The sequence below is a fragment of the Eleutherodactylus coqui genome, chromosome 6 (genome assembly GCF_035609145.1).
Source record: "Eleutherodactylus coqui strain aEleCoq1 chromosome 6, aEleCoq1.hap1, whole genome shotgun sequence".
Lineage (NCBI taxonomy): Eukaryota > Metazoa > Chordata > Amphibia > Anura > Eleutherodactylidae > Eleutherodactylus > Eleutherodactylus coqui.
In genome coordinates, this window is record NC_089842.1 from 240,107,185 (window position 1) to 240,128,699 (window position 21,515).

General features: G+C 43.6%; 2 protein-coding genes across 2 annotated transcripts; both read left to right on the forward strand.

Moving 5' to 3' along the window:
* The first annotated feature begins 510 nt into the window (after positions 1-510).
* On the forward strand, positions 511-1,455 carry LOC136571944 (olfactory receptor 2G3-like). The gene has a single exon (XM_066572562.1). The coding sequence runs from the start codon at positions 511-513 to the stop codon at positions 1,453-1,455; it is 945 nt and encodes a 314-aa protein (XP_066428659.1).
* An 11,876-nt stretch (positions 1,456-13,331) lies between these two features.
* On the forward strand, positions 13,332-14,279 carry LOC136631651 (olfactory receptor 2G3-like). Its single transcript, XM_066605935.1, has one exon. It carries the CDS (start codon positions 13,332-13,334, stop codon positions 14,277-14,279), a length of 948 nt encoding a protein of 315 aa, XP_066462032.1.
* Positions 14,280-21,515: the final 7,236 nt, after the last annotated feature.

Here is a 21,515-nt window from a genome sequence, read left to right on the forward strand (position 1 = left end):
ATCTACCTATATGCATCTGTAAAACGCTCCTATAGAAACATCCCTAAACTATAAATGGTGGATTTGAATGAAATAACTGTAGACTGAATGAGCAAATTGACCAACAAATATTGTATGCCTGTGGCCAGCTTTAGAACTAAGAGAATTCTTATATATTTGACAGCTGCATGGAGCTAACCTATCTTTATTACCATAGGTAACGAGCAGAATGTTGAAAGTAGGTCTGAATATAAATGGAGACAAGGATATTATAAAATCTTTTTATAATATATTGGGGCTTTTGTATGAAATATCAACATGACAAGTCTGAAGTAGTCATCCAAAGCAATGAATCAGATTTGAATTTTCAGTTTCTTGTGTTACTTAGAATATGAACACAGTGATCTAATTTGTTGGCTAGAAGAGTTTTACATATGGGGTCTATTAATATCAATGTGTGTAACTATTTCCAAGTTCAAAGCAATTAACTGTCTACAACGTTGTTCTTTGTTTAAGGTTCTGGGTAATTCTATGGAGAACTCAAACCAAACACTACCAAGTTGGTTCTTTCTGCTTGGACTATCAACTGTCCCTCACCTCCAGGTTTTGGGGTTCTTTACATTCATGATAATGTATATTATTACATTGTTAGGAAATGGTCTTCTTCTAATTACTGTGAGGATCAGCCCAACCTTACACACTCCTATGTACTTCTTCCTGAGTAATCTCTCTTTCATTGACATCTGTTTCTCTTCCACCATAGTTCCCGTAATCCTCATAAATACGGTATCCACAGACAAGAGTATCTCAGTGGGCGGTTGTGTTTTTCAGATGTTCTTCTCATTAGTTCTTGGGGCAGCAGAGTGCATCTTACTTTCTGTCATGGCTTATGATAGGTTTGTAGCCATTTGTAGACCATTGCATTACAGCAGTATTATGAATATGAGGTTTTGCATTATCTTAGCCCTTATACCATGGACTGTTGGTTTCATAGACTCATGTATACAAGTGCCTCTTACCTGGAGACTTCCCTTCTGCAGGACTCATCACCTCAACCATTTCCTTTGTGAAATGCCATCCTTCTTAAGAATATCCTGCATAGATCCTTGGCTTAATGAGGTAGCAATGTATGTAGGAGCTGGGATCATTGTTTTATGTTCTTTTCTCTTGACCTTGATTTCCTATGTTTACATCATCTCGACCATTTTGAGGATTCGTTCCTCACGAGGAAGACAAGCAGCTTTTTCTACATGCGCCTCCCACCTCACTGTTGTCACTCTCTATTATGGAACCATTATGTCCATGTATCTTCGGCCTCCATCTTCTCATTCTCCAGAGGCAGATAGAAATGTATCGGTTCTCTATACGGTGGTCACTCCAATGTTGAATCCCATCATCTACAGCATCAGAAATAAGGAGGTTAAGAATTGTATAATGAATATTAAAGAACAGCAAAACTGTCAAAAAACATTCTAATATAAGTTATTGGGAATTAAACTTGCTAAAACTAAAATAACAGTGATGTTTTTTGTATAAGTCATGCATGTTGTCTGTTGGCCCACCACAGATCATCTTTTACACGGAATACTATTTCTGACGAGTAACACTATTTTTGGTCATTATGTGACTTTTTTCACCAATTTTCCCCTCCACAGGTTTCATTTCTAATTCTCAGTTTTCTCTCCGAGCTTGTGGGTAGGGACTAGCTGATGTGAGGTATACATTGCACACAGAGAAAACAGCATATTTTTCAACCAAATTCTTTGTAGCACAAACATAAATAACAATTGAGGACAGTGTGCAGCAGTACTGAGCAGTGTACATGTGATTTCAATATTAGTGAAAGGCAAATTTGAAGTGAGACCCCTAGTGGCCAGGACTTTATAGTGTGATTTCTCAGCACAAAATCACAATTTTAGGTAAATAAAATAATTTGTACTTTTTCTAGAGGTCACACTGGCTGTCACATAAGCACAAGTTGATTGAAAAGTCAGTAACCATTTAAAATGGTCTCTCTCTAGGTTGTTCCCTATGTATTATTATTATTAAGATAACTGTGGCAACACGAGAGCAAATATATGTCAACCAGCGCTGATCCCCAGACCCCAAGCAGGAGGGAAAGGTGGCATAATAAGCCCAAAAAACCGTTACCAAGGTAGGACCTGCAATCCTCTGTGTGGGAAGCATGGAAGCGGGCCTAGGATCAGGCTCGGTCTCAGCCTCCACCTTGTGTGACCCAAGGTGCCGTGAGTTAAATAGCTATGGGAAACCCATGCGTGCGCACACAATTCATTCTGTGTATATGTTAGATAGCTGAACACCGCAATAGGAAAGCCTTCTGCACCCTACCCAAGTCATTCAGTGTATTTGTGCCAGATAGCTGAACACCGCGCTGGAAGTCTTTGTGCACCCACAGCATAGGCGAGCCCATGAAACCCAAGGAAAGTATTAAACATTAAGAAATTAGAGTGCCCCAAACATGATAGAGTTTCACCCCACCCAGGACTTCCTCCTCTGCCCACACTTCTACCCAATTCCTTCTTTGTATGTGTCTGATAGCTGAACACCGAAATGAGAAGGCCTTCTGCACCCTACCCCAGTCATTCAGTGTATTTGTGCCAAACAGCTGGACACCGCGCTGGGAAACCTGTGTGCATCCACAGCATAAGCGAGCCCATGAAACCCAAGCAAAGTATTAAACATGAAGAAATGAGAGTGCCCAAACATGGCAGAGTTTCACTGCACCTAGGACCTCGGCCTCTGCCCACACTTCTGCCGATTCATTTTGTGTATGTGTCAGATAGCAGAACAACGCAATGGAAAAGCCTTTGTGCACTCACAGTATAAGCGAACCCCAGAAACTTTTCTGTAGCAAAAGTATAGGCAAACACCAGAAGAACATTTCTGTGGCAAGTGTATAGGCAGACCCCTGAAACATTTCTGTAGCAAGTGTATAGGCAAACCCCTCAAACCTTTCTGTAGCAAGTGTACGGACGGACCCCAGAAACATTTCTATATCAAGAGTATAGGCGGAACGCTGAAACATTTCTGTAGCAAGTGTATAGGCGGACCCCTGAAACATTTCTATAGCAAGAGTATAGGCGGACCCCTGAAATATTTCTGTAGCAAGAGTATATGCGGACCCCTGAAACATTTCTGTAGCAAGAGTATAGGCGGACTCCTGAAAAATTTCTGTAGCAAGAGTATAGGCAGACTCCTGAAAAATTTCTGTAGCAAGAGTATAGGCTTACCACTGAAATATTTCTGTAGCAAGAGTATAGGCGAACACCGGAAGAACATTTCTGTGGCAAGTGTATAGGCGGACCCCAGAAAACTTTCTGTAGCAAGTTTATAGGCGGACACCTAAAACATTTCTATAGCAAGAGTATAGGCGGACCCCTGAAACATTTGTGTACCTAGAGTATAGGTGAACACCTGAAATATTGGTGTACCAACAGTATAAGCAAATACCTGAAAACATTTGTTTACCAAGAGTATAGGCGAAATCCAGAAAAATTACTTTGCTAAGAGTATAGGCGAATGCCTGAAAAATTGGTGTACCAATAGTACAAGTGTACCTTGAAAAATTGGTTTACTCCGAGGGCAGACGAAACCCATAAACATTTTTAAAGATAGAGGTTGTTGTTGCTTAAAGGGGTTGTCCCGCGGCAGCAAGTGGGTCTATACACTTCTGTATAGCCATATTAATGCACTTTGTAATATACATTGTGCATTAATTATGAGCCATACAGAAGTTATCAAAAGTTTTATACTTACCTGCTCCGTTGCTGGCGTCCTCGTCTCCATGGTGCCGACTAATTTTCGGCCTCCGATGGCCAAATTAGCCGCGCTTGCGCAGTCCGGGTCTTCTGCTTTCTTCAATGGAGCCTCTCGTGCAGGATGCCGGCTCCGTGTAGCTCCGCCCCGTCACGTGCCGATTCCAGCCAATCAGGAGGCTGGAATCGGCAATGGACCGCACAGAAGAGCTGCGGTCCACGGAGGAAGAAGATCCCGGCGGCCATCTTCACCGGTAAGTATAGAAGTCACCGGAGCGCGGGGATTCAGGTAAGCGCTGTGCTGTTTTTTTTTTAAGTCCCTGCATAGGGGTTGTCTCGCGCCGAACGGGGGGGGGGGGGGGGTTGAAAAAAAAACAAAAACGTTTCGGCGCGGGACAACCCCTTTAATTTGTAACGGAGCCAGGAGGCAGTCCTCCGAAAAAATTGATTTTAACAGAGCATTTTGGCCCGCAGAAAAATTGGCAGTTCAGCATGATGACATGCTGTTTTAGGAAGAGGAGGAGTAAGATCCGTAAGGGATAGACCAAGCTACTTCTCCCATTCTTTGGGGTTAGAGAGAGGATGCATATTTCTCCTGTTGCAGCTAAAAGAAACTTTAGGATCCGCTGCTTTTCACCGGAGGAGAAGAGAAGTCTGAAGAAATCCAGCATTTGTTCATCTTAATCAGTGTAAGCATGTCAGTGCTGTCAGTTGACTGCCGGGTACACTTATCCATGATGATCCCCCAGCAGCACTAAACACCCTCTCTGATAGGAAGCTAGTGGCAGGGCAGGCCAGCACCTCCAGGGCGTACAGCGCAAGTTTGTGCCACGTGTCCAGCATTGACACCCAATAGTTGTATGGAGCAGAGGCATCATGGAGGACAGTGGTACGATCGGCTATGTACTCACTCATCATCTTTTTACACTGCTCCCTCTAACTCAGCCTTGACTGTGGAGTGGTGATACAGTCTTGCTGGAAAGCCATAAAGCTGGCAAAGGCCTTGAAGAGTGTTCCCCTGCCTGTGCTGGACATGCTGCCTGATCCCCGTACCTCCCCTGCTAGTTGGCCCTCTGAACTGTGTCTTCTACCGCTGGCACTATCAGATGGGAACTTTTGCATCAGTTTTTCCACTAGGGCCCTGTGGTATTGCATCACTCTCGTACCCCTTTCCTCTTCCAGAATGAGAGTGGAAAGGTTCTCCTCATACTGTGGGTCGAGAAGGGTGTACACCCAGTAATCCAGGTTGGCCAGAATGCGTCTAACGCGAGGGACACGGAAAAGGCAGCCTAACATGAAGTCAGCCATGTGCGCCAGAGTCCCAGTATGCAACACATCGCTGTCCTCACTAGGAGGATGACTTTCATGATCCTCCTCCTCCTCCTCTTCAGCCCATACACGCTGAACAGATGAGAGGGAAGCAGCATGGGTACCCTCTGCAGTGTGGCCAGCAGTCTCTTCTCTCTCCTCCTCCTCCTCCCCCTCCCCTCCTCATCCTCCAAAACGCACTGAGATACAGACGTGAGGGTGGTCTGGCTATCAAGCAACATACTGTCATCCCCCATCTCCTGTTCTAACCGCAAAGCATCGGCCTTTATGCTTAGCAACAAACTTCTCAGCAGGCAAAGCAGTGGGATGGTAATGTTAATATTGGCTGCATCGCTGCTCACCATTTGTGTAGACTCCTCAGTTTCTGAGGACCTGACAGATGTCTGCCATCCATGCCCACTCCTCTGTGAAGAACTGCGGAGGCTGTGCCATGTTGCAGCTGGCATTCTACAATTGCTCTACGCTGCTCGTAAAGCCTGGCCAACATGTGCAGCATAGAATTCTAGCGCGTGGGCACATCGCATAGCAGTCGGTGCTATGGCAGCTGGAAGCGATGTTGAAGTGCCCTGAGGGTGGTAGCATCCGTGGTGGACTTGCCGAAATGTACGTACATGCGGCGCACCTTGCTGAGCAGCTCAGATAAGTGGGTTTAGTTTTTCAGAAACCGCTGAACCATCAGATTGAACACGTGGGCCGGGCATGGCACGTGTGTGAAGCTGCCAAACTGCAGAGCCGCCACCAGGTTATGGCCATTGTCACACACGACCATGCCCGGTTGGAGGCTCAGTGGCGAAAGCCAGGGGTCGGTCTGCTCGGTCAAACCCTGTAACAGCTGGGAAGTGGTGTGCCTGTTGTCACCTAAGCTGATTAGTTTCAGCACGGCTTGCTGATGCTTCACCACCACTGTTCTGCCGCACCGCGCGCTGCCCTCTGCTGGCGACGTGCTCACACTTCTTAGTTGAGAGGTTGAGGTGGCGGAGAAAGAGGAAGTGGGGTTTTGGAGGAGGTGGCATAAAATGAAGCAGAAACCATCACCGAGGTAGGACCCGCTATGCTTCGTATGGGAAGCATGCGAGTGGTCCCAGGCTCTGACTCGGTCCCAGCCTCCACCAATTTCACCCAATGTGCCATCAGGAAGATGTAGTGTCCCTGTCCACCAGCACTTGTACACGTGTCTGTCGTTAAGTGGACCTTCCCAGTAACCGCGTTGCAGAGGGCACGGTTTATGTTGCGGGAGACGTGCTGGTGTAGGGCGGAGATGGCGCACTGGAAAAATAGTGGCGACTGAGGACCGAGTACCGGGGGACCACCTCCACCAACATGTTTTTGGAAGCCTCTGTTTCGACTAGCCTGTATGACAGCATCTCCAGGCTGAGTAATTTGGCAATGTGCATGGTTAAAGCTTGTGCATGCTGGTGGGTGGTGGCGTATTTCCGCTCTTGCGCTGGGAGACATTGCTGGAGGCAGTGGAGGACTGTGGAGGTGAGGGTGTGGGTGCAGGCCACCCCATTGCCTCTTCCAACCTGTCCTGCTGCTGCAATTGCCTCCCCCTCTGAATCCCTGTCTTCAGTAGGCTTAGCAAGCCTGGTGGGGTCAGTCACCTCATCGTCCAGCAGCTCTTCCTCTGAATTCTCTGTCAGCTCCTCCGTCGGACTTTCTGCCCTTACAACGACCTCATCATCCTCATCCACAAAAAGCTCTTGAGACAGTTGCGGGAAGTTCCCAGCCTCATCACCGGACTCTGGGAAATTTCCAAATGTTGGGCATCGGTCACGACAAACTCCTCAGGTCGGTGAGGAACCGTTTTTTCCCACTCAGGGCAGGGACCCAAGAACAGTTCCTGGGAGTCTGCCTGCTCAGAATCTATCATTTTCCTGGAGTGACGAGGCTAGGAGGAAGGAGGAGCAGCCAGAGGTATTCAGAGTTGCAGTCCCTAGCCTGGTAACAGTGGACTGCATGGAAGTCTGGGTGTTTGATACATTGCTGGACGCGTTATCCGCAATCCACGACAGGACCTGCTCGTACTGCTGTGCTTGTAATAAAGGTCTACCACGCGGACCTGCAAAATTTGAGATGAAGCTGGGGAGCGGAGAGACGTGGTGCTCTCCTATTCCCTCAGCAGCTGGCTCTGATTCTCCCCACCCAGGACGTCTACTTCATCGACCCTTGCCCCTACTCTTCATCATGTGGGATAAAGGATAGACAGGACCCAAATAAATTAACCCACTGTATAGCGCTGAGAACTGGGGCTAATTCATCGCACACAGAGACTTGTAAAAACCAGAGGCTCGATGCTGTGACAGAAAAAATTAACCCGCTGTCTTGCGCTGATACTTAGGGGTAATTTACCGCTCGCAGAGATTTGTAGATAATAGAGGCTGAATGGAGTGACAGAAAAAAGTAACCCAGTGGATAGTGCTGATAACTGCGGCTACTTCACCGCACACAGACAATGCTAAATGTGAGATGCGTGCACTGCGGCAGAAAAAAATTGACCCACCATTTAGCGTGGAGAATTTAGGCTTTTTCACCACACGCAGCGATTGGTGGATGTAAGATGCTCTGCAGAGTCCCTGGAAAAATTGACCCACTGTTTAGCGTGCAAAATTTAGGCTTGTTCATCAGCGATTGGTGGATGTGAGATACTCTGCAGAGCCCTAGGAAAAAATAAAACAACTGTGTAGCATGGAGAAATTACGCTTGTTCACCACACACAGTGATTGGCGGATGTGAGATACTCTGCAGAGCCCCAGGAAAAAATAAACCAACTGTGTAGCATGGAGAATTTAGCCTTGTTCACCACACGCAGTAATTGGCGGATGTGAGATACTCTGCAGAGCCCCTGGAAAAATTGACCCACTGTTTAGCATGCAAAATTTAGGCTTGTTCACCACACGCAGCAATTGGCGGATGTGAGATACTCTGCAGAGCCCTTGGAAAAAATAAACCAACTGTGTAGCATGGAGAATTTAGGCTTGTTCACCACACGCAGCAATTGGTGGATGTGAGATACTCGCAGAGCCCTAGGAAAAAATAAACCAACTGTGTAGCATGGAGAATTTAGGCTTGTTCACCACACGCAGCGACTGGCAGATGTGAGATACTCTGCAGACCCCCAGGAAAAAATAAATCAACTGTTTAGCGTGGAGAATTTAGGCTTGTTCATCACACACAGCGATTGGTGGATGTGAGATACTCTGCAGAGCCCCAGGAAAAATTGATCCACTGTTTAGCGTGGAGATTTTAGGCTAGTTCACCACACGCAGCGATTGGCAGATGTGAGATACTCTGCAGAGCCCCAGGAAAAAATGACCCACCATGTAGCATGCAGAATTTAGGCTAGTTCACCAGACAAAGCGATTGGCGGATGTGAGATACTCTGCAGAGCCCCAGGAAAAAATTGACCCACTGTTTAGCGTGGAAAATTTAGGCTAGTTCACCACACACAGCGATTGGCGGATGTGAGATATATTGCACTGGGCCAGCCAACAATAAACAGACTGTTTAGCAATGAAAACTATAGCTAATTCACCGCACACAGAGAATGGTAGATGTGAAATGCTCTGCACAGCCCTAGATGCTTTTAAAAAAAAATTATTGCACTACTGCTCCCAGCCGACCACAACAGTAATGCACACAATGAGGAGTAGCCCTAAGAAGAACTGTTGGGTTCTTGATGTCAGGATCCCTGCCTAACCGCACCCTACACTTGCATTTTCCCTATCTCAGCAGTAGCTCTTTCCCTAACCTCTGCCAGCATGCGTCTGAGGCAAACCGCGGGCGGCACCAGTTTAAGTACTCGGCGGTCACCTGATCCCACCAGCCACTCACTGTTGTAGACGTGCACAGGGCTGGCACGTCTCAGCAGGAAGTGGTAATGCCTTCCCTGCATGTTTAGTGGCTAAACAATGGCGCTAAACATGCAGGGATGGGAAATGGAATTAACTCGAGTACCGCGTGGCGTTCGTCTCGAGTACCGAGCATCTCGAGTAGCCTAATACTCGAACGAGCATCAAGCTCGGACAAGTGTGCTCACTCATCTCTAGTAAAATCCCTAAAAAGTGTCTGGTCCTTTAAGGGGATAAATGTTTTTCAGTACATTATATGGCACATTAGCTAAAGTTCCCTGGGCAAGCACCGAGTCATGACTGACTCCTTGGGTGACATCACATCGTGACGTTTTATTGGCAACCTGTTTTTTGCGGGGTAGTTTGCCACTGCCTTCCCCAGATGTGGTACATTAAATGGTACTATTGAAAAATACAGGCCCTAGATAGCTATGTTGACAAAAAAAGTGGAAAAAAATTTTTGACACTGGGAAAGAGGAAGCAGAAATGAAAAAAAATCAAAAAGTGCAACATTCAAGAGATCTTAATGTCAATGACAATAACATCATAGAAATTTAATCAATTACAGCAAAAAAGTTTAACACTACCTAGAACTTAAACATCTCCTCATGACCATAAATATTTAAGACTAAGCAATAATCTATAGTTAAACATTTACATCTCCAGGGAACCTATTAATGGCCTCTCCTTGGCTTCTGCTAGATGCACAATAAATATTACTGTAGTCTTTAGAGACTCACAATCAACCTGGGGCTAATTTTTGGGACAAATGAGCTGTGCAAATTTGGGAATGATAGAAATGCAATGCTTATCATAATCCATATAAATATGAGCGCTTGCATCCCATCTTTGTGTAAAATGTGCCAATTCCATCCCTTATTGTTTGTGTATTATAATAAAAATTGCATTATATTTTCAAAAAATCTACAAGCCATGAACAAATGCTCCAAAATTATATTTCAGCTTAGGAACCAATTTTCTGGAAGCTGCATTCAGTTGAGGTAAGCTAAGTTGAGGTAAGATATTTTGCTGAAGCAGTAATAGTGGAATATACTAAAAATGTTTTATTTATAAAAAAGTAATGTGCAGCATGAGGAAGCAGGGCCTCCATTCTGATCTACAGATGAGGCAGATCTCAGTGTACATATGTGTTGTTGGTAGTTTTTATGGAAACACAGGGAAACTTTCTTAAAAATCCTTTATTTTTCCAAAAATATGTTTAATATAGTCATAAGAAAGAGTTAAAATTACAATTTATTTGGAGAACTTAAACGGAAAATTAATCTCCGCTACATCTGTAATTGCATTTGATAAAAAATGTTGCCGAAATTGTCTGGAAAAACATAATAGTCAACTTGGCTTAAGATTTATTACTTATGGGCTACAACTTCTTTTAAACTGAGCAGAGAAATGCTACCAAAAAGTGTCTCTCACCCGGGAAAGGCATATAAGTAGAGAAAAAAGCTGGTACATGCACAACCTCCTGCGTAAGAACAAATTCAAAAAGCAGGATGAATAATCTGACTTCTCTTTAAACCAGCAAGAACAAACACATTTCGAGGCATAAGCTTCGGGAGGAGAACACTAATACAATACAGTAATATGTTTGTATTGTGTTAGTGTTTTCTCTTCCGGCATCCGACGGAAGAATAGGCTTATGCCTTTAACCCTTTCCAATCCACTGTCTGACCTCTCAAGACATTATGATTTAAGGCTGTACTGTCATGGATTTCCTTTGTGTGTCCAACGACTTACTCAATTAGGAATGTTTACACCCTTTCAGATTAATTATGAATTGATTATGCGCATAAGAAGATTTCACACTGACACAGGTTCAGCATGTATAAGCTTCCTCAATTCTGCTTTATTGTTGGGCGCGCAGCCTCTTTTAAAGAGTTTAACATATCTGCCCATCTGGGCAGGTCAAAGATTACATAGATACAACATATTGTTTAATTATTGGATAAGCATCTTCAAATTCTTCCATCCTCTGGTCATCTGTGATTGGCCATCAGGTGGTGGACGAGATGAGTGGGTTGTCTTGGACCCACATGTGGTTCCTCCAATATGATTGGATATTTCGGCTTGAACTATTAATTGCATAAATTTCTCATGTTATTTGCATAAGTTCCTGTAAAACTGCTTGGGTTATTATTGCGGTAGCTGCTTCAGACTGCGGTTATTTATGTCTGATTTTACTTCTTGTAGAGTTACTAACTGCTAGCTTTGTTTACAGAGTTTAGTAAGCGGAAAGTTTCATGATATGAGAAAGTAGATATATTGGATACATGAAAGAATATATATCTATATTCGTAGGAAAACAGACAACAATGGAAAAGTACTGTCATTTGGTATACAGAATGCTTAACATATAAAAACAGGTCCACTGTCCACTATCCAAAATATAGATATATTGGATTTCCACTACAGTACAGCTCCGATGTTGGAAGACGTCCGTCAGGGGTTCTCTTACTGTATATTGCCACCCTCTCTGCTGTCAGAGCCTATCCAACGTGTCACCTCATGCAGTAGTGGCTTTAACCAGCATATAGCGCTGTTGTATAACAGCAGAAAAAGAGTAAGCCCACTAGGAAAACCGAGATACAAATTGGATTGGAAAGGGTTAAACATGTTTGTTCTTGCTGGTTTATCAAAGTTAGTAAAGAGAAGTCAGGTTATTGACTGGCTTTTTCCTCTACCTCTGTGCTCACTCCATCTCACTCCCTCTATCTACAGTATAGCTACAGGGTAAATGCCGGATGGCAGCACATTCCATTCCACACTGCACTAAATATATTTCCAGGCACTAAAGTGCCATACTCCTTTGGGGCATTTTTGCCAGTTCACTGGAGTGTCCCCCCGCTTTTCTTATTCTGCACTGAAGTCTTGGTTTGCCAGACCGAGCTCAGCCATGTATTACTTTGGAATGTAAGGACAGCTACAACATTGCCAGCTACAACTTCCTTCAGTGAAACCAGCTGGGGATTACTTAAGCCAGATTCACTGTAATTAACTTTTTTTTCTAGGTCTTATTCATTAGATGGTGCTGGGTTGATGAGATATAAGTTCCAGTGTCTATTGGCTGAGTAGTCATTAAAAATGTGACATCAAAACAGCCCTGTGTTGGATTTTCTAATAATGGAAATAGCCAAGCAAAGCCCAAGGGGTCTGGATTTTTCAAAAAGTCCTGATTGAGTTAGAACAACCGTGAGGATTTTGTCAAAGTTAAATATGCATGTTAATGATCATCATAATTGCCTGAAGATGCTAACAAATCTTAAGAGAACAGGAGAATCAGGAAAACTGAGGGAGATTAATACAATTAGTAGAACTTGAAGTCTCTGCTACTCATTTAGTAAGTAGGTGAACTAAGATATGGACACTGTTGCATGGTGCTCGTAATACTCATGCACATGACTATATTTCAATTATCTAATATGGAATTAATGCTCTAAAAAAGGTTTACATTCCTCCAGGTGTTGCCATAATTTTGCATAGTTTTTCCTTTTAATGTACAGCTTACGTGCGATTGTCTTAAGATCATGGAATGCATCGTGGTTATTAGATGCTCATTGCTTTCCTAGACGTCAGTGGAAAGGGATAGAAAAAATAAGATACTTCTCTATAAATATACCTAAACTACAAGTATATCAATAAGGAAAAAACTACTTACATGTGTATTAAACTCATACTGAACAAAAATGGTGTGATGCCATTTCCACATTCATACAGTACTATATTTTTTCCGATTGAATACATTGAAGTTTACTTGGAAAGCTCTAAGAATTTCTAGCAGATACAAGGTGGGCGGCCTCAGACTATGGTACATAATCCAAACTGTTGTATTTACTAGTCTACTTGTTGATAGCCTTGGAGGTACTAGCCTTGTTCAGTCCATGAATCCCCTTGAAAAGCCAGACTGGAGAAGCCATAGTGGGTGCTGTCATGGGACGATGGATAGACAATATCTGCAGAGGCAGGCATTTGTAATGTATTGCAACTGATAAAATGGGCAGATCAACCAACAGCTACCAGCAGTATGCCCAGTTTTAGAGCTAAACTGTTGATCCCATGTTAGACAGAGGTGTATAGTTAAACCATGTCTTTTTCCCCTAGCAACCAGTAGAATGTAAAAAGCAGCTTTGTATGGGAATGGACCCAAGGTCATAAAATAATTTCGAGGTAACACATGAAGAGTTTTGTTGAAAAAAAAGCTGTCAATTGGAAAAAGCGGAATAGCTATCTAAAACAATCAAATTCTAGTTTCAATTTCTGGTGTTACTAAGAATATGAACGTAGTGGTCTAATTGGTTGCCTACATTAATTTTAAATGTGAGATTCCAAGTTTGACCACAATAATTAATGATCTTCAACTTTGTTCTAGGTTCTGGGTAATTCTATGGAAAATTCCAGCCAAACCCTTCCAAGTCAGTTCTTCTTGCTTGGATTATCTACTGTCCCTCACCTCCAGGTTATAGGGTTTCTTGTAATCATGACCATATATATTATTACATTAATAGGAAATTTTCTTTTTCTTTTTACTATGAGAATTAGCCCAACCTTACACACTCCTATGTACTTCTTCTTGAGTAATCTCTCTTTGATTGACATCTTTTTATCCTCCACCATAGTTCCCGTAATCCTCATAAATACTGTATCCACAAATAAGAGTATCCCATTGGGCAGCTGTATTTTCCAGATGTTCTTCGCATTAATACTTGGAGCAGCAGAGTGCATTTTACTTTCTATCATGGCTTATGATAGGTTTGTAGCCATTTGTAAACCATTGCGCTACAGCAGCATTATGAATACGAGGTTTTGCATTATCTTAGCTATTATACCATGGACTATTGGTTTCATAGACTCCTGCATACAAATACCTCTCACCTTTAGTCTTCCATTCTGCAGGACGCATGTCAACCATTTTCATTGTGAAATGCCTCTCTTCTTAAGATTGTCTTGTATAGACCCTTGGCTTAATGAGGTAGCAATGTATGTAGCTGCTGGGCTCATTGTTTTATGTTCTTTTTTCTTAACCTTGATTTCATATGTTTTTATCATCTCCACAATTGTGAGGATTCGTTCCTCACACGGGAGATATGCAGTTTTTTCTACATGTGCCTCTCACCTTACTGTCGTTATCCTCTTTTATGGAACCATTATGTCCACCTATCTTCGGCCTCCATCTTTTCACTCTGTGGAGACAGACAGGTCTCTATCTGTTCTGTATACAGTAGTCATTCCAATGTTGAATCCCATCATCTACAGCATCAGAAATAAGGATGTTAAAAACTGTATAATGAATATCAAAAAGCAAGTGAAACTGTCTCAAAACATTCTGATTTGAGTTATTGCAACTAGTGTTGCTCAATCTATAATAAAGCAGGTGCAATATGTTTTCCAGTTGTAAACCATAGATGGCCCAACCTCAGGATAGGCCAAAAATAGTAGAGAGTCTGCCACTGAGGATTCCCACTAATTGGCTGTTTGCTTTACTAATGCACTCTTATGCTGAGCTGATTTCTGCATTGAAATGGGAACTTTGCCTGTAATACCAAGGCTAGCCACTATAGTAGGAATGGAGCTGTCTGTTTCCTGCAGAAATCAGCACAATGCACAAGCACACTGGCTCAGTGACCAGCTGATGCTCAGGAGTCCTGAGCAGCGGACCACCACCAATCTACTGCTGATGGCCTACCCTAGGGATGGGCCATCAATAGTTTACAACTGGATAACCCCTTTAATTTAATTTGTTCTAGCAATCCAGGCTAGAAAAGTGGGGCGGAGGGGGGGGGGGGGGAGTCATATTTTCCTCCCGGTTTGTCTAGAGTAATACCTGATGGTTGAGCATAAATGATAAGCGCTTCTAATGATCTCTGGTAAAATAAGAGATTAAAGAGGTTTTTTCATGACTAAACAATAATTAAATGGAATGATGAAAAATAAAGAAATATAGCATATACACCTTCTTCAGTAGCCCCCATCCACTGCTGGAGCTGCTTCTAATCATCCGATCCTGGAAAAAGCTCCCGGCAGTAAAGAGTTGGTCATTATGTATGAGACTGATCAACCAATCACAGTCTTCTGTGGTCATATGCCAATCATGACAGAATTACCCCTAAAACCTGTAACTCGCTGTATAGTCACATGCACAAGGAAGGTATGTAACTACAGCCAGCTTCTTCCAGGATCAAAGTGGTGGATAGCGAGTCTCCTGTACTGGACAGTGAGCCACTGAAGGAGACGGGTATGTCTTAATTTTCCATCATTCCACTATCATGGACGTTTTTTTTTAAGCCCTGAAAGCCAAGTTAACAGCTTCCCATTCAAAACTGAAAATCAGAAGAGCTGAAATATTTGCTGTACTAGACAACAGCCTACCACAGCTCCTCTTTCCGGGATCAGTTGCCGTAGTCCAGCTGTGAGAATTATTATAATTGGTTACTCAGTGCTGACTAACCAATCGCAACTGAGAAAGACGTCAAGATGTTTCACATATATTAACCGCCCCGGAATGGCTCTGTTGGGTTTTTAGAGTTGTTCAATGCAGTTGTATAGTCTGAGTTGTGCTACTGTGGCCCTGTAACCCCTTCCATTCTCCTCTTTAACCCTTACCTATTTGCTGATTGTTATGAATTGCAGCCACCTTCTTGCCTCACCTGTCCCACTAACCCTCACGGATGTGCCTCCTGTCCATGGCAGGTGCTGTGCTCTGGCCTCCTATCAGTATCTCACCGTTGCCTGAAATACATGTTAGTGTACATGCCTGCAGTTTGAAAAAGCCAGTTCACATCCTAAAATCTCTAGTCACGACACCTCTGGCTATATCAAGCATCTTTCCTCTATGGAAGGTTCCTAAGCTTTTTGGTCTCTTTGTCCAGCTGAAGGCATTGCCTGTTTGTGCCGATTTCCTGGTTACTGACTCTGGTTCATCCTGACTGCTCTGCATTCTCCTCTCCTGACCTTTGTTTGCTTTATTGACTATTCTCCTGTCTGCTGCCTGCCCTGACTCCTGGCTTGTTTGCACCATTTTGAACCTCAACTCTGGACTGTCTTTCTTGCTAAAGTATACTCTGCCTGCCTGGATCTCACAAACCTTTGACTATGCCTTTATTCATACAATCAGGTTCCGTGCCTTGGTCTGCAGATACAGTACTGTGCAAATATTTTAGGCAAGTGTGGAATAAATCCCACAGAGTAAGATTATTTCCAAAATAAAAGGTGTGTGATTGAATCAAACCTTTTTTTTGCAGCAGGACATCTTCAAACATCCAGCCAATGTCATTAAGAACTATCTTCAGTGTAAAGAAGAACAAGGAGTCTTGGAAGTGATGATTTGGCCCCACAGAGCTTTGATCTCATAATCATCCAGTCTGTCTAGGATTACATGAAAAGACAGAAGGATTGGAGCGAGCCGACATCCACAGAAGATCTGTTGTTAGTTCTTCAAGATGTTTCGAAGAACCTTCTGTCGGGATCCTTGAAAAACTGTGTGCTAGTGTACCTAGAAGAATTGATGCTGTTTCGAACACAAAAGGTGGTCACACCAAATATTGATGGGATTTACATTTCTCTGTTGTTCAGTCACTTTGCATTTGCTTAATTGACAAAATAAACTATTAACACTTCTATTTTTGAAAGCATTCTGACTGCAGCATTCTTCCATAATTGCCTAAAACGTTTGTGAAGTACAGTATGTCAGCAGCCACATTACTGGGACCACTTGTAATGTAACAACCTTGGGACCCCACAGTGAAATGGGGAAGACCAGTGTTCCTTGGAAGTTGCCTTATATTTGGCCCAAATCCAAAACATGTGACACAGCGAATCCCCATCCACCGACTCCGACACAAGTCAGCGTTCCAGCCATATATCTTGGTGCTTCTCACGTGTTTTTTGTTATAAAACTTTAAACTATATATATATATATATATATATATATATATATATACACACATATAAATGTATTTTACAAAGTTAGTTTGGGCAGGTGTCTGCTGCAGTATAGTTAAGTTTAGCATTAGAGTTAGTGTCAGAGAACTTATCTTATCTTCAAAAAGTGTAATTAGGTTCAGCATCAGGAAAATTAGCATCATGCATTGTAGTTAGTTTTATCATATTTCTAATTTTTGTTGTCTATACAGTTACAGTTTACCTAAGTGTGGTTGTCTGTATATGAATCTAATTATTTTGTGTATACATACATGTGTATAATTTTTTTATATACAGTACAAACATAATTTTTTATTTGTACATTTATATGAAATCTATATTTGTGTAGTGGCCCAGAGTAAAAATTACCAAATATCACGTGTGGAAATAGTTTTAATTAAATGTGTATATGCCTTTAAATGTTCATTAATGTTAGAGTGTGGAGATATTATAGTCATATAAAATCTGCCTGACAACCACCCTGATCCTGCATTGGATGTCATCTGCCCTGATCCCATTGGCCATTCTACCATATGGCAACAGCAATGGGATTGCCTGGTAGACAGTGGGGTGACTGAGGAGGACCGTGATTGGTTGAGGAGTGTTTTGCATAAGGTTGGTAGTTAGATTCCTGCCAGGAGAAATGAGTTTGAGTTTCAGTCAGTCACAGTTGGAGAGAGGAAGAGGAAAGATTAAGTAAAGAGCAAGGGGAAGAAAGAGGAACCTACAGTGCAGTGAGAAGGAGAGGCGTAGTGAGTACCAACAAAGATTACAGATATTGTAGCAAGAAGATATATAGAAAGATTTTATAAAGAGAAGAAAGATAGAGAAATAAAGGATTACAAATGTTTTTACGTGTAACAACATACAAAGAGAAAATTACAGATGTATTTACCTGTAATACCTGATGAAGTCTCTAAATAAATTATATTTTATTGTTCAACCATTACCCTGCCTCCTGGAGCACCTTCTCCCCCAATATCGCCTGCACTGAGTACTACACCACCCTCCAGGGGAAGAGACAACAACCTGCAACATCCCAATTTTTCCCTTTTTTGCTCATAGCAGGTTTAGGCCTTGCCATGAGCTGGCATCACAACAAATAACTAATTACCACCATACCCTACCCAACCGCCGGTAGCTGAATAATTTTTTTAAGTTGTGCGCCATACATCCTGTCTGTTGAAGCCTGCTCGGCAGAAGAAAATGACTGCCTTCGTCATAGCCAACCTCCCCACATTCTGGTGCTCCACATTTGTTCTTGTGGCATGCTACTATGTTTTTCTGGTGTGCCTATACTATCTGAGGAGCCTGAGCAATCCATAGAAGACAATGGACTACGCAAATAGCATAAAGCAGTGAACAAACAGATGCAGTATGTAGAACAGTTATTTGTTGCCTGCTACATCTGTAGATATAATAATGTCTTAAAACACAATTAGGGCAGCTTCAGATGAGCGCATGTGCGAATATGCTCGCCTCAGCACAGGGAATGAGGCTGATTTGCACTTGTCTGCACATAGAACTGTACGAACAACATGCCCCACCCTGATTTAAAAGGCAATTTAGCCTAATGAGGTCTGGATGTGTTCTATTCCCCACTGTTTTGAGCATGTTCTTGCGTACTGCACGCACTTTTGTGCACCTGTCCTATTTTCTTGCGTGCTTCTTTAGTTTTTCCACTGTTCTAGAAATTCTGTGGTTTTGCAAATGCAACATGACACTAAAAACCACTGCAGTAAAATCTGTGCACCAAAATCCATATGATGCACTTACCCATCTTAGCCCTGTTGTGTGCCAAAACAGCAGTTTACGGCTATACATGGGATATTTCCGTACCTGGATAAAACACAACACAAATTGTGTAGTGCTTTTTCTTCCATTAACCCATGTGAAAATGAAAACTTGGGTTAAGGCCTCTATCACATGGGTGACAGCGATATCAGCGAGAGAAAATCACAGCAATATTGCACGTGTATTCTGTTCAATATCGCTGTGTTTTCTTGCAGCGATATCACAATTTTGTGCCACTACAAAGTTGCGTGTAGCACTCTTTTGCCAGGAGGCGGGGGGGGGGGGGGGGTGTGAAATATAAGCACTAGCCCAAAAATAAGCCCTGGCTGCATAAAAAAAACACAATACATCACCTAAGAGGCGTGTTCCGGCTCTGCCGCACCTCTCCTCTACATGTCCGGCATACTTGCTAGTAGTTTTCACCCAGCGCTTCCTGGTCAAGGGTTCAAAAACCCTACCTCCAGGAAGCACTGGCTCTGATTGGCTCTCAAGCGCCGTGGCTCAGTCAATCACTGCAGCACTCGATGAACCAATCACAGCCATTCAATGCGATTTTGTCACCCGTGTGAAAGCAGCCTAAAACAAAAGTAAATTTTTTTATTTTCATGGCCAAATCTAATATAAAAAAGCCTACAGGCTTTTCCTTGCACCACACTTTGACCACTTTGCCTGACCCTTTGTGGATGATTTCAGTGTTATTAGACTAGTGATATCGTCACCGCCGCCGTAAAATCCTAAAATTTTAGTTAGATACTTCGAGTGACCAATGAGGGCAGCTCGAAGCTGTAATATTAAGTTTTTGGGCACACACTGTTAGGGAGAGTATAGAATTGCTGAGCAGTGTGAGACGTAAGAAGAGAGGAGGAGAGAGCGAGGCTGGTTTCATACAGGCGAAGGCAATAACGGGCCTTGATGCACGGCCCAATATCGCACTTTCCATCATGTAAAAGCCCCATGGATGTGGGACGTTTTCATGTGAAAACAGCTCCGCATTGCTAAGTGGAATCCTTTCATCCCTGTGGGGATGAAGGATTTCTCCAGCCATGGCTGAAGGGATTTCCCCAGCCGCGAAAGAGGATCACAGAGCTCTTCCATTGCTTTCAATGGAATGGGGGAAGGGGGAGAAGGGGAGAGAAGCAGCGAGACAGAGAGAGAGATTCGGCAAGAGAGAGAAAAGCAGCGACAGAGAGAGAAGTTTCGAGAGAGAGAAGGGGCAAGAGCGAGAGAAGCGGCGAGAGAGAGAAGGGGCAAGAGCGAGAGAAGCGGCGAGAGAGAAAGAAGTGGCAAGAGAGAGAAGCGAAAAGAGAGAATCACGCCTGACCTTCTGACGTAACTCACATAGTACAGTAAATAGACAAAGAACATGCTGTGATTTTTCCATCTTCCAGCATTTTCGTGCAATTTTCTCACCTGTGTGAATCCACCCTAAAGTAGTGGACAAGAGCCACATGTAAAATATTTCTAAAAAGTGCAGAATCAGGGCATCTTCGGACGAGAGTATGTGCAAATACGCATATTTCAGCACAACATATTTGTGCAGTGAAGAAGTTTGATTTGTGCGTGTGTCTGTGTATAGTACTGTACACTTTTGCGCACACTCAGAGTCTATTGAAAGCCCCCAGGACTGCCATATATCCTTCCTATTAAAATGACCTTTGACCTGTCTTAATAGAATGCCAGTAGAAATACCATATACTGCAATATATAATGGAAGTGAGATCCAGAGAGTGGAAGTGACATGTGCGGGAGTCGGGGAGCGGGAGTGAGAGAACGCCCGAGCAGCCGCAAGAAGACCAGAGGACTGCTGGAAGAATATGTCCAGCAGCTGAAGAGGAGAAGCAGTCAGCGGAGCAGAGCAGCATGGCAGGAGGCCAGAGAGCATGGCTGCCGGGAGAGAGGTCCTGCAGGTGACATCATCGGAACTGCAGAGTAGCTGCTGGCAGTAGTAAGTGTGTGAGCATTTATTAAAAAAGAAAAGTGTGAGCGGTTGCGCACGAGCGGAGGTGTGTAAGCGATTGCGCAGGAGCGGAGGTGTGTGAGCAGTTGCGCAAGAGCAGAGGTGTGTGAGTGGTTGCACACGAGCGGAGATGTGTGAGCAGTTGCGCACGAGTGGAGGTGTGTGAGCGGTTGCGCACGAGCAGAGGTGTGTGAGTGGTTGCGCATGAGCGGAGGTGTGTGAGCAGTTGCGCACTAGCGTAGGTGTGAGCTGTTGCGCACGAGCGGAGGTGTGTGAGCAGTTGCGCACAAGCGGAGGTGTGTGAGGGTTGCGCATGAGCGGAGGTGTGTAAGCAGTTGCGCACGAGCGGAGATGTGTGAGCAGTTGCGCACGAGTGGAGGTGTGTGAGCGGTTGCGCACGAGCGGAGGTGTGTGAGCAGTTGCGCACAAGCGGAGGTGTGTGAGGGTTGCGCCCGAGCGAAGGTGTGTGAGCAGTTGTGCACGAGTGTAGGTGTGTGAGCTGTTGCGCACGAGCAGAGATGTGTGAGCAGTTGCGCACGAGCAGAGGTGTGTGAGTGGTTGCACACGAGCGGAGGTGTAACATAGTAACATAGTAACATAGTATGTAAGGCCGAATGAAGACATTGTCCATCTAGTCCAGCCTGTCTATCCTACTGTGTTGATCCAGAGGAAGGCAAAAAAAACCAAGGCCAGAAGCCAATTAGCCCTTTTGGGGGAAAAATTCCTTCCCGACTCCCTAATGGCAATCAGACTGTTCCCTGGATCAACCCCTAATAGTTCCTACCTGCCTATATACCAGGATTGACACTTAACCTAAGATTTATATCCTATAATATCCTTCCTCTCCAGAAAGACATCAAGTCCCCTTTTAAACTCCTCTATGGATTTTGCCATCACCAC